General features: G+C 41.4%; 1 protein-coding gene across 6 annotated transcripts in view; it reads right to left on the bottom strand.

Annotated features, from left to right (window-relative positions):
• The window catches only part of mtus1a (microtubule associated tumor suppressor 1a), a 28925-nt gene that overhangs the window by 8327 nt on the left and 4145 nt on the right, over positions 1–16453 (bottom strand). For 2 of the 6 annotated variants that reach the window (XM_034883539.1, XM_034883537.1), the window contains exons 2-7: positions 12911–15000; positions 12434–12668; positions 10961–11200; positions 9708–9800; positions 9176–9295; positions 3428–3645 (exon numbers count right to left, since the gene is read on the bottom strand). In XM_034883539.1, the coding sequence (XP_034739430.1) occupies positions 3428–3645; positions 9176–9295; positions 9708–9800; positions 10961–11200; positions 12434–12668; positions 12911–14956 (2952 nt within the window). In that variant the 5' untranslated portion in view covers positions 14957–15000. Of the gene's footprint in view, positions 1–916; positions 1050–3427; positions 3646–7547; positions 8122–9175; positions 9296–9707; positions 9801–10084; positions 10498–10960; positions 11201–12433; positions 12669–12910; positions 15075–16453 lie in introns of those variants that run through there. The other 4 variants (XR_004658231.1, XM_034883538.1, XM_034883540.1 and 1 more) reach the window with 4 other exon arrangements.

Raw genomic sequence — 16453 nt, 5'->3', positions numbered from 1 at the left:
GACTAAGATCAATGACTAATTGCTGCAGATCAGGTTACATGTATAAGTTCCCAGAAATATTGTGAATATCAGAAAGCAAGTGAGGTAAAGAGAGCTATTTGCGAATGTGCCAACATTCCTACACTGAAATTCAACGTGTTTCACCCTTTGAGAGAAGGCATGTCAAACCCGGTCCAGGGCTTACACTCTATCCCAAACAGATCATAAGAAGCAGTGCTCTGCTCTTGCTTAGTGTTTGGCTGCTGTTCATAACCATATCAAGTCAACAGCTGGGACATTCTCACACTATGCTGGCAAGGACCTGCCTCCTATTCTTGGTCTGATGAGTGGCTACCAGATTCCATTGCACACTACAAGCACACAGACTCGTCCAACAACACATCTGCCACCTGTTACTCTTGTCTAATTAATTGATTTTTTGATAATAAATGCAAGTTGTGTAAGTTTGAGATACTGTAGGTATTAGTGTCCACTGGAGGGACAGCAACACATGCTGTAGTCAGTAAGTTAAGGGAGAGGAACAAACATGTCGTGGTTATATTTGTTGACGTAATCAGTTTCACAACCAATGCCACCCAAACATGAGTCAAACATCAGTGACTGGAGATCACACAATGAGCCTTAAACACCAGCTGTCCCATTACAGCTGTCACACTGTCAATGATACATTTTAAACAAACGTTTTTTCCCAGCTCTGTTCTGTATGACTGCAAAAATCCATCAGTCAATACTTTCCACACTTTTGTCAAAATACATAACTAGTAGCTTTCTAACGCCCATATGCACTCAAGTTACAACAGGCAAAAACGGTTGACGGTTTATAATGCTCTTCAACAGCTGAGGAGACACTTGACTGCATAATCAGAATACCTATATTTTTTTCCAGCAGCAGAAATTAAGAAACAGCACTACTAACTGAAGCTCACTGAGGCTAAACTTGGACTGATTTGAACTCTTGTTACAACTGAAACTATCCAGAGAGTTGCCACAAGGGATCTGTCTGGTGTCAAAGTCAGGAGTAAGGCAGGAGGAAAGGGAGTTGCAGTAATCTAGGCCAAAGGAAATCAATGCATGAGTGACTTTCTGTATTACAAATTAAAAAGAAGCTGGGGTTCCCTTTTCTGAAATAGTTCTCAGCTGTACAGAGCTTAAATGCATAGCCAAGTTCACACATTTGTTAAATTCTCGTCAATGAACATCCCTTGTTTCTCAGACACACGTTTCATGTTAGAAGCTAAGATACTCCTTTTTTTCCTCCCTTGTCCCTGTGGCACTTCCACACAGTAGCACAGTTTTTGCAACAGCAGCTTGTTAAAACCAACTTTGGAACACATTGATGGAGTCAACAGCCACTTTTTACTTCACGGCAGCAACAAACCAGAAGGAGTCAGTCTAGCAGCAACAGGTATGAGCACCACAGCTACAGTAGGGTTTAAAATACTACTGTAGTGTTTTCTCTACAGACACCCTCTACAGTCTGCTGTACCTGCAGTATAGGGATGCTAAACTGAAAAAAATCATATCTTTATTTTTTAAAACCTCATCACAGTGCATATAATAGATTTGACCTCAGCTCCCTGTGCTGATGTGTCAGACACATAGCAACAATGTCAGATAAGGTCCACTGGATTGCAGCGCAATGATGGAAAGTTCCCAGCAACCTCTGGAGGAAGTCCTGGCAGACCCGATGTCTGACCCTGCCCCTTGTTCCACGTGTACTCAAAACAAGATTAAAAACATCATGGTATTGACTCAAAAGTACTAAAATCTAATAAAGAAAGAAGCCAAAGTGGCTTATTAGAGACATCTCAACACTAACAGTCCAAGTACTGTAATTATGAAACGTGGGTGAGTGAAAAGGTTGAGTTGTGTAATCCTATGACATAAAGACAGGGTCATACAATTAAATAGGAGCCCCTAATACCATCTTGTCTTCAATTATTTTATATTTGGATGGTACATTGCAGTTGTTTCACTCAATCAACACATATGGTGGGGAAATGTTTGACAAAGACACCTCTAAAGTTAACCAGAGGGACTGAAATGGCTTGTGACAGGGTAACAGTATCAGATTTTTGTCTTTTAGGTTTACAGGAAAATGTAGATATAAATCTTTACTAACCGCAATGGGCCAATTTAATTCTATTTTCTAAATTTACTCATTGTAGACTGGAGTGCATCTCATTAAATGTACTTTAGAGTGTGAGCAACAAACCATAATTTTGCTTTGATAACTAAATGAGGGAGTATGATGATTGGGGTTAGGTTGGGGGGTGGGGTGGGATAGGATGGGGGGAGCGGATAGGATAAGCGTTTGTACTGCACTGAGCGAAGATTAATCCCTCAGGGCATTCAGTTCCTGGAAGCCAATCACATGGTACCACTATTAAAACACAGATCCAAAACAAACAGTCAGTTTAAAAATCCATTATTTAAAGGCTTCCAGCCTGACTACTTGAATAACCTATGACTGTATAAAAAAGGTACAACTGAAAGACTTGTGGTAGGCTTTTAGACAAAAACCAGAATAAGTTCAGCTCTTCTGTTATAATCTTCACCAGAAAATGCAAATTATGCTGCAATTAAAACTCATTTTTAAATTTCTCTTTGATCCAGGATTGCTTCAGTTGTTCAGTGGATGACAACAGGTCATTTTGTATGTCTGTGTGTACAGCCCCTCATATACCCTTACAATCACCCCCGTCCCACCCTTGCTTTTGCTGTAAATAGAAATGCCATTTGGTTTGCCCCGTATTATCAACACAGGATTTTATGTTGCAACATTTGTAGTTATGTCATAAAGGTAAGTTTAGACTTTATGTGTAGTACACTTTTAGATCAGGAGGTGATACATTAAGAGTCTGAGATCAAGACGATCCAAATTTTACTTTGGACTTTTAACTCCATTGGCATTGTGTTTTTAACCACTGTATGGCTGTTTTTCATCTGTACCTGCATGCTGTTTTAATCTCATCTGTCAATATAAATAATGCTAAAAGGAAAGCACGATGGAGTAAAAATTATAGATTTCTGATTTGTATTATGGGCATGGTTTCAACTAGTTGTAGCTGGAGTGATTTCTCATATAGAGAGAGATATACACAGTATATATACACACAGTATATACTGGCCAACCTAGTGTCATATCAGGGTAATGTGAGCCACATTCTGACCGTTTCACAGGAGCAATAAAATGTTGAGTACAAACAATCACAAACTGAACTAAGCCAGTGATCTCTAGAAGTGTCCTGGTTACTGACAGCAAATATTACTGCTATAATATGCAGCACGTCTTTGCTATGCAAAGATCTCTCTAAAAAAAAAAAAAAAAAAAAGTGGGTGAAGTTGCAAACTGCTGTAACTGTAAAATATTATTTTCTCTCTTTACTACGTCCATGCTGTTCCCTCACAAATAGAATTCTCATACCTCAGCCAAAGCTTCCTGCAAGACGATGGCGACAGCCTCAAATCTGCAGTTACTAGCTGCCAGAAGTCCTTTGAGCTGCTGGATGCTCTGGTCCTTCCTCCCGCCCTCGGCGGCGCTCGCTGGTACCACATCTACAGCTCCGCTGCGCTGATTCAGTTGAGACGCAGGCTGCTGGGGGTGTTGATGGCGGGAGCTGGCCTTCGGCTTGTTCTTGTCCACTGTGAAAGAACATGTGTTGAGTGTCGTGACAACGTTGATCATCATCATACCCCCCTCCATAACCGTTACAGCAGGTCTGACAGCAACACCACCCACCCTCTACACCCCTGTCAGGGCCAGAGATGCAGCAAGCTCCAGTGTCAAAGCCCTGGGTATTTCTGCAGTCCAGAACAGTTCCGTCCAATCAGCCAGTCTGAGGATTCCCAGCGCTGCTTCTCCGACAGCCCAGAAAAATAAAAATGGATCCTCTGAATACAGTTACTTTTCCATATCCTAATTCAATCTATCACCAAGGGCAACTTATTTTAGCGAGGACGTGCTACTGTAGTTTTGATTTACATCAGCTTTATAAATACATCACCCCCACATAATGGCTACCGTCAATCCTACTAATGACAAACACGTTGTTTACTCTGCTAGAAGGACAGAGGAGCACAACTCACTAGCTCTTAAATTATCATTGATATCGGGACATATCTTTGTGTCTTTGAAATGAGGAGACTGTAGTGATTGTTATGTAACAGCAGTGAGAATAACCTGAGATATATGGGCAATACCAGTGAGAGGAAATAACCACCAGTGGCCTGTGGGGAAACTCACACAGCTCTACCGGTTGTTTTAGATGACAGCTGTTAGAAACAAGCATAATTAATATGCAAATAAATATTGAGTGAATTTGGAACAGTAAAAGCAATGACAAATGTACTTTAAATAAGGTTCCGTAGATGAATCCACCATAGTGTGCTCCCATGATACAATGTACGCATAACCCCACCCCATGAAGTGTTTATATTAATTTCCTTTATTAAAATTGGGAGAACATTTAAGTTCTAGATAAAAAGATGCACTAAGCAGGGTATCATTTTAAAATATCACAACACCCCAGAATAACACCAGCATGTAACTGTAGGATACAGACATCATTTTGAGCAAAATAATGCTGAATTTAATGGATGGCTTTCAAATTAAGACCCCATAGTTTCTATTGGCAGTGAGGGGAAGGTATTTAATATTAACATGAGAACATTTCTTCCTTGCCGACTGTAGACAGCTGATCCAGGAGCTGCAGAGTGGACAGCCCTGGCCTGATTGAGGCAACACAATACTGCAGAGCAAATAACACTCCAGGCTGGCAAAGGAACAGAGGGAACAGACCAAACTGAGGAGTCACAGCAGCAAAAAAGGAAATAAAAACAACCTATGTGAGAACACAATAATCAGATAATCAGATGATCATCTGAATAATTATATAATGCAATAATGCCTGACTTGAGTTAACACCGCTCTGCATCCGGATGTGCACTTCACATCAAAACTAGTTTCTCCCACTCCCTTACAGCCAAAGTAAACTGTTCAGCGTGAAAGTAAGGCACGGCCTTCTAGACAAACAAGACAATGAACTTCAGAATGTGGTCACTTTTGCTTTAATTCAGTAAAATATTTTACAAAAATGTTCTGAAGCTTGTACTGTGCACAAGGCTGTGTTTTGAATATTTTGTGTTATAGGGGACCCAGATCATCCAAAACTGATTTCCATCTCAATGTCCTGACTTTATCCTCCAAGTCTACATCTCATTAGTTTTACACTATGAATTGTTGAGGTTTTTCTTCTTTTATTTTTGCTTCAGCTACAGCACACAGATCCAAACAAACAGTTCAACTGTGCTGCTCAACTTAAATTGTTTTGATCGAGCTGAAGTTCACTACACCTCAGATGGGTTTTGTTTGAATGAGGATGCCCTCTGCTGGTTGAGCAAAGAGCACAGAAGGGACAACATCTTAAACTGCATTACAGCCAACATGTATGACAAACATGCCTGCATAAATAATCAAGCCAACATCAATGACAAACTCAGGCTGTTAAGCTACTGCAGAGTGGAAATATCATATATATTTATTATATCCTTCTGTGATGTAACTGTATGTGATAGTTATTTTTTATACTTTATAAATGTATTCTTTAACGTCAAACAACATGTAGTAACTTCTGTTTGCTTGCCATCCTGTAACATTACAAAAATGAAAAAATGTGGGTTCATAGCCATGTTTGTAATTGCCAATTTTAACATGTCCATTTAAAGAGAAAGTGACAGAAACTGACTTTTTAAATATGCTTATGATCCCACAGCTTTTATCTTGGGCTTGCTTCCAAGAACAGATTTGGACATTATGCAACACATTTCTGCTGAATCTAAAAAATGTATGATCTCACCTTTTTAAATAATTTAAATTGGAGATGGCCAGTTCACAGATTAATATAGTGAAGTGAATGGCAAATCAGCTCAATTTTTAGGCTACACTATTTGCTTAATTCAGATTTATTTCTTCTGAGGGTTGCCTAGTGTAATTCTAACATGTATTAACAAAATACAAATACAAATACATATTCCCAAATGGTTTAGGATTTAGTATTATCCCTGGCTTTATTACCTCATATTTTAACAGTATTTCTAACTGATGTGGCTTTTGTTTTCCATAAACAATAATCTGCGCTTTGAAATTGACTTAATACAAGCATATAAGCACAAGGACCATCTCTGCTTCATCTGCTGTTCCATGGCAACAGAAAACCTGCAGCTATTTCCATCGCAGTATCTTAACAACGTTGATGACACATGACCTCTTCATTTCATGTGTCCTCCCACACTCAAAGAAACATTTTGTACCAATTCAACTGCTACACTTAACATCAAAATGCTGAGTGATTTACTGACTCCACAGCATAGTGCTCTGCTGCTGTAAGGGGATATCACACCACAGCACAAAGCATGATGGGTGATGATGAGACCCATCACAATCACGCACTTGTTATTGTGCTTGGTTGACACAATGCTGACTGAGACAATGGTCAGTGTAACATTCATCTGACTTATTCTCTTCCGCATCATTTCACCTTAAATACGGATATTTATACTTTACACTCTCTCCCAACTGTATGTATCTAGTATCTAGATATTTATATATTTCAGTTGTTTTTTTAGATGCTATATATATATATTCATATGTATCACTCTAAATGCTCTGCAAACCCATATAAGCGTTTAAGCATTTATTTAGTTTAATTCATATAAATAACTCGACTTTTCCACGTTTTTTAAAATTGTTTCTGTGCTGTATTCTTTTAAGCTGTGCACTTTGTACGTAATTTCCTACTATAGTGTACTATGGTATGACAATAAAGAAATCTTGAATCTGGCCACTTCAATTATAAATAAATAAGAGTTTAACTAACTGAGGCATGGGATATATTGTACTTACTAAAACCATGACTTGCTTTGAATCCCATTGAGTTATTAAAACCTTTGAGACTATGAATCTAAGTTACCATATTTGGTCAGTTATATTCAAAAACAAGAGAAGAATGCTTTAAACAATGTGGGAACCACAGGAAGCTAATGTGTTCCCACAGACCTGTTCAACAACACAACACGGTTCCCATGGGGCAACCTAAAGACCAGCAACCAAAATAACCTTGGTTCCTCTCTGTGAGAGTGATACAGAAGTACTGGGTGTTCCAGTGAGCAGGAGAGCAAGACAAAGTGCCTCTTGACACACAGTCGTATAAAAAAGGTGGCCTTACAAATAATGAAAGCCATTCTTAATGGCAATGTGACCAAAAAAAGGATGTTTGTTTAAATACAATTTAAACAAAACTCCTGAAGTCAGGATTTGTATCCTACAGTACCTCTGCTCGGGGTGACAGGTTTTAGTGACCAAGGTGGGTAAAGGAAAGATGAACCTCCTGCCGACTAGTAAATAGCCATCCTAAAATTAGATTTCAGAAACAGCCAACAGCGCAGATCTGCGTGAGAGGCGAATACAGCAGTGCTTGGATTAAGGGTTTTAGCACGGACACTCCAAAACAATAACAATTGTTGGTAGAAACATTTAACTGACAGACCTGCTCGGAAGACCACCGTGTTCCTCCTGCATCCTGACAGCAGCTGAATGCTGCGGAGTAAACCCTTGGCTGTCAGACGCACGTGGATGTTCGACAGGGAGAGCGTCGGAGACCATAACATCTCTCAAAAAATAAGCAATTACTTTAAAAAAATTAAAAATAAACAAGTTTCCAAATGCAGAAAGCTTGACGCTGACTATGAGCCACAGGCCATGGTGTGCCTCATTGTCTCATGCCTCAAGTGACAGCAATCAGTCAATAAATCAATAAAAAATAGTAGTAAGAGTTATACAGCTGAGAAAGCCTTGAAAAAATTAAAGCACCAATTCTCAGTATGGCTGGTCTCCCAACTCAAAGTCTCACTCCCAGCTGTGAAGGCTGGAAGATACAGAGAAGGTCAAAAGGCTGGCCAGTGGTTTTGTGGCACAGCCTGATTGATGCAATAGGGGCAGAAAAAAAAGAAGTAAAAATCCCTTAATCCTCTTGGTAAAGCCAGGCTCCAGCTATTCACCAAGCACAGGCACGTGAATCTTTCACAGCAGAGCAAAGCAGCATCTCCAAGCTTAATGATGGCGGTGCTGTAGCAGAGCCAGGATGCTAGAAAGAGAGCAGGGAGGGGGAGGGGGGAGATAAAGTAGTGGGAGGGGCTACCAGCATCACTGCAGCCAATGGGATTTAACCCACCCCCCCACTATTTCTCTCATCTACCCCAGCAGTTGGATGGGGAGAGATGGCAGACTTCTTGTGGTTTTGTCTGATGAGCTGAGCTTACAACTGCTTGGCTGGCATAGCTCTCTGTGGAAATGTGTCCTTAGCTATATGAAACATTAAATCCAAAGTAAATTTACTTGGTCAAGTCAGTTGCAAAGTCTCCCCTGGTTGAAATTTTAGAGCTTTAGACGAGCGGTATACGATCAATAGAGTGCTAGAGAGTCACTGGAGAGAGGCGTTAGAACAAAGCAGTGAACTGAACTGGGCTTTACTGTCCATCCAGCATATTTAGATGAGAGAACAGAGGAGTTAATAACAATGTTGATAACCTTATTTAGGTCAGCTTTAATTATTACTGTGCACTCTGAGCATCAGCAAGTGTTTATTGGACTTATGTGCCCTTTGTTTTGCCTCATAGAATGCATGCAGGTTGCCCTACGTTGTTGCTGGAGATTGTTGGGACTGTATGCAGCCTGAGAGGGTGACTGGCTACGACATCCATGTTATGAAAAACTAGACTTTGGTCTTGTCAATGGAACATTTGGCAATTTTCTTTTGTTTCCGGTCTAGTTAGATCCGGTGGGTGTTGCAGTTTTTAAATGTTACTAACGTAGTTGCAAAAGCATGTGGAAAAAACTGTTAATCTCACCATAAAAAAATGTATGGCGTAAAATTGATTTGGGTTAATGCAGTTAGCGCGTTTAACTGACAGCACTATGAATAAACAAACAAGGTTAGCACATTAACATTACAAAAGTTTAAAATCACTTTTCCTAATTTATTTTTTGTGGTTGTTATCTATACCATTATTACAGAAAACCCAGTAACCAGTCCCTTCTGGAACCAAGCCTGCAGCCTTGACAAGCCATCTACATATGTAGTTAAAACACGAATAATGAAAACAATTTAGCTCTTACCAGTTCCACTTGAAGTGAGACCCACGAGCCTTGCAGAAGCCGTTCTTTTCAGAGGACTGACTGTAGAGTTTGAAGCACCTTTGCTGGAGGAAGTTGCAGGTCTGCATGCTATGGCCAAAGCTGTTACAAGAAGATCCAGGTGAGACAGGCAGCTGGGGTTAATCTGACCCATAATGTAGCACAGACTGGCAGCTAGCCACAACCGCAGAAAGCTTTTATTGAAATAACAATAGGTTTGCTGAAAATAAACTATTTGATTACATTAGGAAGTAATAATAGCTGTTTGTAGTTGAGTGTTTTGGGGGTAATTAATCACCTTCAATCAAGTCAGATTCAGGTCTCCTTGTCATAGTGCGAGTACTTGCCAATGTTTGAGATGTAAACAATGTGGTCTTGCTCAAATTTACTTTACAAAAGGGAGTTCAGAAAGGGAGTCTTCAAAATGTAAGCTTTATGGCTTAAAAATGAGACATCTGTGTGTGTGTGTGTGTGTGTGTGTGTGTGTGTGTGTGTGTGTGTGTGTCTCTCTCACATGGTCCAGTGGCTTTCCCAGGGGTTGTGATGAGTCTAGCTTTAAGCACAACAGTTTTCAAAGGAGATGGTTTATGTGCAGCTCCTCCAAAAACTGTTAAAGAAGCAGAGTAGTGCTGGTTAATTACTACAAATCATGCTGTGATATTCATAAGATAACAAAGCACAAATACGACAAATCAGATTAACACAGTGTGAAGTCAATCTGATCCATAGCAAGAGGTAGCAAAGATAGAAGCACATTTAAAAACAATGACTGAATGAATACCTCGCATGTAAAAATGTCTCTACTAAACTGGTTAAAATATTCAGAAGCTCAATATTTCACCACGGATTCAACATTTGAATCATAGCCACTGTATTATGAGTCTCACTTACTTCTCCAAAGCTTTCTATCTTTTCCGTTAAATAAAGCTAACAAAGGAATGACACAAAAACGATAGGATCCAATGAGCAGGCATGTCAAGAGGGTGAGATCACAGTTGGATGCTGCACTGCCCTGTGCCATTGAAGAGGAGCTGTTGAAAACATGAGCTGGAAATTCAGTCCAAGTGCAGCTTCGAAGTCCTGTGTAACCAGCCATTGGTTTTCAATCTAAAAATTAGAATGGAAATACGGCTTCTCTTTTGCACCTCACACGGCATCAGTTGTAGTCTATGTCTGCTCACTTTCCTCCAGGCATGTGTGAACTAGAGTGGAATAGAACCCGTTGCCATGACAACCACACAAGCGGGAGGGGGGGATGGTCTACAGTGTGAGAATGGGTCCTCTTAGCCAAACAAACCTACGTGATGCTGAAGATGCTGGGAAGAGAAGGGCCCCCTGTCTTACAGCACTCCTTCTCTTCACAGTACATGGACACAACACAGCATGATGAGCAGCAGTAGACCGGAGTTCAGATTTGTTCTACTCTGTTCTGCTCTAATGTTCTACTTTCTTACAGAGATTGAAATAGAAAAAAGCTAAAAAAAAAATGACAATGTTTTTGAGATGCCAAGCTGATGCAGAGGTAGGAAATCAGAGACAGATTTGCCCCAAGGAGATTTACAACCAAGCTCAGGACTGAAGTGGGTCACTATTTGGAACAGAGGCCCCTCCCCTTCATGTCCAGATGTGTTCTTAAAAAGCACAATAAACACTGTGACTTAACCCTAGAAAACACCCGTATAACACTGATTGTATTACTTTCTATAATAGCCTGTCGGGACTCAACATCCTATTTCTACAAAAACTATGTCAATTCTTGTGGCTTACCTTGTGTTCGCCCAGCACCTCCACTCAGCTCAGAATTTACCCTGGCGTGAGTAACGCTCCTGGATGGCCCTGGGGTCTTGTGTGGTACTGGTAGTCTAGAAGTAGGAGTAGGGGGAGGGCCCATAACAATGGGTTGAGTGGAAGTATGAGGAGGTTGGGATCCACCTAGTTGAGGTTTATTACTTGCTGTTGAGGCAGTTCCAAGGGATGATTCTCCTTTTGCCTGCACTCTCTGACTGCCTGGGGTGCAATGGCACACAAATAAAACATTGAAGATCATCAGCAAAGATTATTACTATTATTAAGTGGAAATACACATACTGACCTCGGCAGTGTGCTGGTCATAAAAGGCCCAAACGCAGGCGGCAAAAATGACTAAGGAGCACCTAAACAGGCCTAATCAGGTAGTAGTATAAGGAGCCCTTTTAATGGGATATTTAAGAGGCATTTTTCCATAAGCAAAACTAATGAAAAAGCATGTTTAGAAAACAATCTCAATAATAATTGACAGTGTATTTCTTGTTGCATTTTATTGATAAATTGTACAAAACGTACCTGCATGTTTCTTACTAACTACAGCAAACATGTTAACTAAGAACAATAATATCAAATGAGAACCTGGAAGTTTTAGCAAAATAAGTCGTAGTCCTGGGGTGTCCCTGGAGCCGAAGCATGAGAAGAGCACGTTTTTTTTTGCTGTGCTCAGAGCACTTGTTTCAAACATTGTGTTCTCCCTTTAACACTACTGGTGGTCAGCTTAAAACCTCCCTTTCCTTCCCCTGCGTTTTCCACTCATACAGATGGCTTCCCATCAGAGGAAGAGATCCCCCTCCTACCCCAGAACTCCACTTTCTATGAAGAGCAGTAGGGCAGAGGGAGTTTTCCCCAAGACCTAGACAAGAGACCGGAGGTGACACCTGTATCCAACACTGTTCATGTGGGAGATGGCTGAGCTCATCAGAGGAACCGCTAAATGCCACCCTCTGATGGGCCGACTGCTTTACTACAACCTGGATTATTGGCGTGTCTAAGTAAACCAGAGCTACGCAAACTAAAACTTAAATATTAAATGAATTATTTGCACGGCTTTATCAATATTTCTGAAATGATGATCAAAATGTTTATTAGTCATCTGGAGAGTATTGAGCATTCTTTTGTAACATTACTGTGTTGCTGTGAAGGCTCCTGATGTATCAGCTTCAGAACATAAACCCCCCACAAACTCTGGTGCTGCCTTCAATCCTACATGGCCCGTCAACTGCACTTCTCTACTGTGCCTCGTTGAGATTACACAACGGGTTAAACAGACCTATTGCACAATTCTGTGTACTCAGCAAAAGAAATCATTAGCTCTCTGCTTAGTCAGAGGCAGGTCATGAGACTAGGTATTGATTGTAAAAAACTTAACTGGAAAACAACAAAAACTCAAAGCATGTACAGTATTTAACATTGCCCAATTAACACAAGTCTTACATGTGCTGCTTTTCTGCTTGGACTGTGGTGTCCCTGCAGCTTTGGAGGTCCTGTATTCGTCCCTCCCAAAGGGTCCCTGCCTCTGCCTGGTTGATAGAGTGACTGGTCGGGGACTGGCAGCTGGAGGTACTGAGGGTGGTGCTCCTCTTGCTTGTCTAGAAACTGTCTGTGCTCGATATTTGCTCTTACGCTCATCCCATGAGGCTCCCGATGTTGTCGATTTGCTGGACTCTGCCTGCCAAGAGAGATATTTCACTCACTCAGTCCATCAGTTCTATGCAAGTGGCTCTGATGAGTCACAACACAAAACATTTTCCCAGAGATCCCTGCCTGCTCCAACCAAATCTGTGTCCAAACAACATTGGATTTATTGTGGCTTAAAGAAAATGCCGCAAAAACATGAATAAGAATTACTTGAAAATAAGTAACAAAGTCTTGCAGAATTTTTAATTGTTCACATTAAAAGTGCATACTCACCACCAGGCTGATCCTCCTAACCTCTCTTGTGGAGTTTTCAGCAGGTCCGTTTGTGGTGTCAGTGGGAATGGTCGGTTTATTCCGAGAAGAGCAGTCCAGGTGCCCTGGTTTGGTCTTAGCTTTGACAATGGTGAAGCTATTAGAATACTTTAGAGTTGTTCTCTTCTCCCTGGGTGGCCTGGAGGACACTGCTGAGCTCTCAGATGAGCAGCGAGGCCGCATATTGAGCACAGGAGTCTTGTCCTGACCTAAAGCTGAGCCGGCCTCAACGTCAATTATGTTTAACACGCCATTTATTGGAGCTGGTTTGTGAGCCGTTTGGCCATTTTTACTTTTATCAGGGGATTTTTCTAAGGCTGACCAGCAGAAGGTCTGGTTGCCAGAATGCTGTGCTGCAGTATCTGCTACTTGGCTTGAGGCTGCCTGTTCTGTTACAGAGCTGGCTTTACTGCATTGGAATGCTGAAGCATGGTTATTTGCAGCAGGGTGATGGTAAGGTGTGGATGCTCCACCTTTCTCCTGCCCATCCTCGGTAGTGTGCCCAGATGACTGTATAATTGTCGTGCCCAAATTGGCAGAGCCTGTATTCACACGCCGCTGAGCATCATTGACCATTTTAGTGGTGGTAGAGACAACTGCAGTACTACTCCTCAACTTGGCAGGAGTAAACCTGGTAGTTGCAACTCTATGTGCTTCAATTTGTTTATTGTTCACGTTAACGTGAGATGGTTTGAGCTGTGAAGCCGGGCCTGGCACTATTTGATGCATGCTTCTTGTCAAGACTTTAGATTTTACACTGCTGAAGTCTGACTTGGGAAACTTTTTAATTGCCGTTTTCTTGACTTTGCTGTCTGAAGGCACCAGTCCTGCAACCAAATGGTTATGAGTCATAGAGATTTGCTGCAGTTTAACAGGGTGGAATCCTGGACTGCCTGGGTTTTCTGTGCAGGGAGACTCTGAAAAGGAGGGGAGACTGGGTAACATGTTCCCAATGTTTTGTACTGGAGTGGAAGTATGAATCTCCATTTCAGTGGCTTGCGCAGCCGACATAGTGGCCACAAGGTTTTTGCCTTGTTCTGGTGTAAATGCTACAGGGAAATGGGGCAACAGCTCTGCTTCAACAAACTGAGCCTCTTTTCCACAATCTGCAGGAGACGTTTCACAGACAAAGGTCATCATATGACCTATCTCATTCTCACTTGGCAGAGCTAAAAGAGAGTTGGATGTTGCCTCATCATTTTCCTCCGTGGGGAGCTCTGTGTGAGTGAAAGTCATGCCAAGACACGGAGGAACTGCGTTCTCCTCAATGACTCTTTCTGTGGATTTTTCGTGGAGATGCGACAGAGTGGTTGACAACTGGTTAGAGTCCACAGGCAATGCTGGATTGCCTGCAGCCAGAGAGATAAATGACTCCTCCAGGGAAGAGACTAACAAGGGTGACTGATCCTCCAGACAAAAACTGTTGCTCCTTATAACCATTTCCCCAGAGCTCAGGGAGCAGCAGTCATTCTCAGTGGATCCTCTACGGGAAGTCTCTCCTAAACTCCTCCCAGCAGAGTCTGGAGACGTCGCTGCTCTGTTACTTCTATCATCTGTGTTCTTATAGAAAGTCTGATAGTTATTTGATCCCGTCTCATGGTTGCTCGTCAGACTCAGATTTCTATTGCAGAAATTCCCACTGCCATTATCAGGTGTGGCAAATAAACTTTGGTTCAGGTTCATGCTCGTGCCAGAGAATACATTATCCCGTGATAAGGTGATGTTGTAGGAGTTATCCACAGAAGAGCTGTCACTGAGGCAGCCCTCCAGCATGTTGATATCAGGGGAGCTGTTGGCTTCTCTGTCACTCAGGTTTGAAATACTACTGTTGGAGTCAGGTGAAGGCGACAGTGGCGAGTTGCTATCATGATTCTCAAGGGCGAGGGCTTCTCTGCTGGGCAGAGGAACTGTGCTCTCAACTTGGTCCATGGAAAATGTCCTGTTAGACATTTTGGAGTTCAGACAAAAACTTTGTTGCCTATTCTGTAGCTCTAAATGCCCAAACATTCATTCAGCAGAACAGTCCTCCATCCATCTTGTTGATCAGATGTCTGTAAAAGAGAGAAAATAGCCAAATATTTGTTACCATGTTACTACGCAATGCATGTTGACATTTTTGTAATTTCACTAAAGGCTTGTGCCCAGATATTCCCATGTAAACTTTAGCTCAAGACTCCGAAAATGCTTTGGCTTGCCCTGGTATGCATTTGTAGCCATTGGTCATTGTAACAGTAGCTGGATACTCAAATTATTTATGACTTAGCTCAATGAAAAATGCAAAAGTCATCAGGATCATGCTTAGGTAATACAGCAGTAATCCAAATCTGTCTAAATTATCTCCTAGTTGTGCTACAATATGTTTTTATTAGGTTGTTGAAGATAACGTTACCTTAGTATCTGTACCCTTTCTAAAGATATTTTGCCAGACACACCTGCTGTTGCTGTTAAATCATGGTTTCAGAAAAGCTTTAATGTGAGGTTGGACCAGCAGTTACAAGCCATGGTTTTCTACTCTAAAATGAGCCAACATGGGTTTGGCATGAGAAGTAAACGGCAGGATAAACTTCTTTGTAGTGTACTGTTGTATTTATTTAAGCCGACTGGGCTTCTAAGCTTGCCAGCCGCAATTACGACAAAAGCACCATTGTGGTATGTACCACCGGAGAGTATCAAGTCACCAACTGCCTGAGTGTTTCAGTATGCTGACCCCAGATGCTGATCTCAGTGCACAAAACAACATTTAACACGTGAGCTAAACTACCTGTAGCGCCATTTATCCCAGTGTTGGAGATATCAACCATAGATATCTGCCTTCTCTTGAATTTAATTGAACTAGATGGCACTTGGCTTGTGATGCTCAAAGCGCCAAAAAATAAAGAGAGAAAGAAAGGGCAATGTCTTTTTCCAGAAATCATGATCGGTTACTCACGATAATAAACAGATCTGGTTCCGAGCAGTTTAATACAGGAAGTATTTTATTTTTCCTGAACTACACCCGCCAACCGCATCACCGCGCAGAAGAAAGCAGACTTATGGATGAGAGGCTTGTCCTCCTCTGCGGATCAGTAACTGTTAACAAACACTGCTAGCTCACCTGAGATAGCCAACAAGGAGCCAAAGAGGACACCATCAATGTTTACATCTCGTGCTGTCACGGGCATGAGCCTCTCGTCCATTAGTACACTTCCTTCTGCGCGGGGATACGGTCTCCTACATAATACTGCTCACAAACAGTTCTGTGGATTATCTCGAGTGACCAGGTCATAAATTCTAAAAAGAGACATTGTTTTGAAAATGTAATTTCTTTTAGTTCTATTACCTGTGAAAGAAGGCAGTCGTCTCTCAGCCAATATCTCCATCACTGGGCAAGTTACACTAAAGCAAATCTAGATTGATAAATAGCACTATGGGTGAGGAAGGATAACAAACATTTAATTTTGATTTTGTGTTGAACTGTCCCTTGAACACGTTTCTATAGCAACAAGTTGGCATAGTCCGTCTTTC

The sequence above is a fragment of the Etheostoma cragini genome, chromosome 10 (assembly GCF_013103735.1).
Source record: "Etheostoma cragini isolate CJK2018 chromosome 10, CSU_Ecrag_1.0, whole genome shotgun sequence".
In the NCBI taxonomy this organism is placed as follows: Eukaryota; Metazoa; Chordata; class Actinopteri; order Perciformes; family Percidae; genus Etheostoma; species Etheostoma cragini.
The sequence above is the reverse complement of the archived record's forward strand: the minus strand, read 5'-3'. Positions and strand labels throughout refer to the sequence as shown.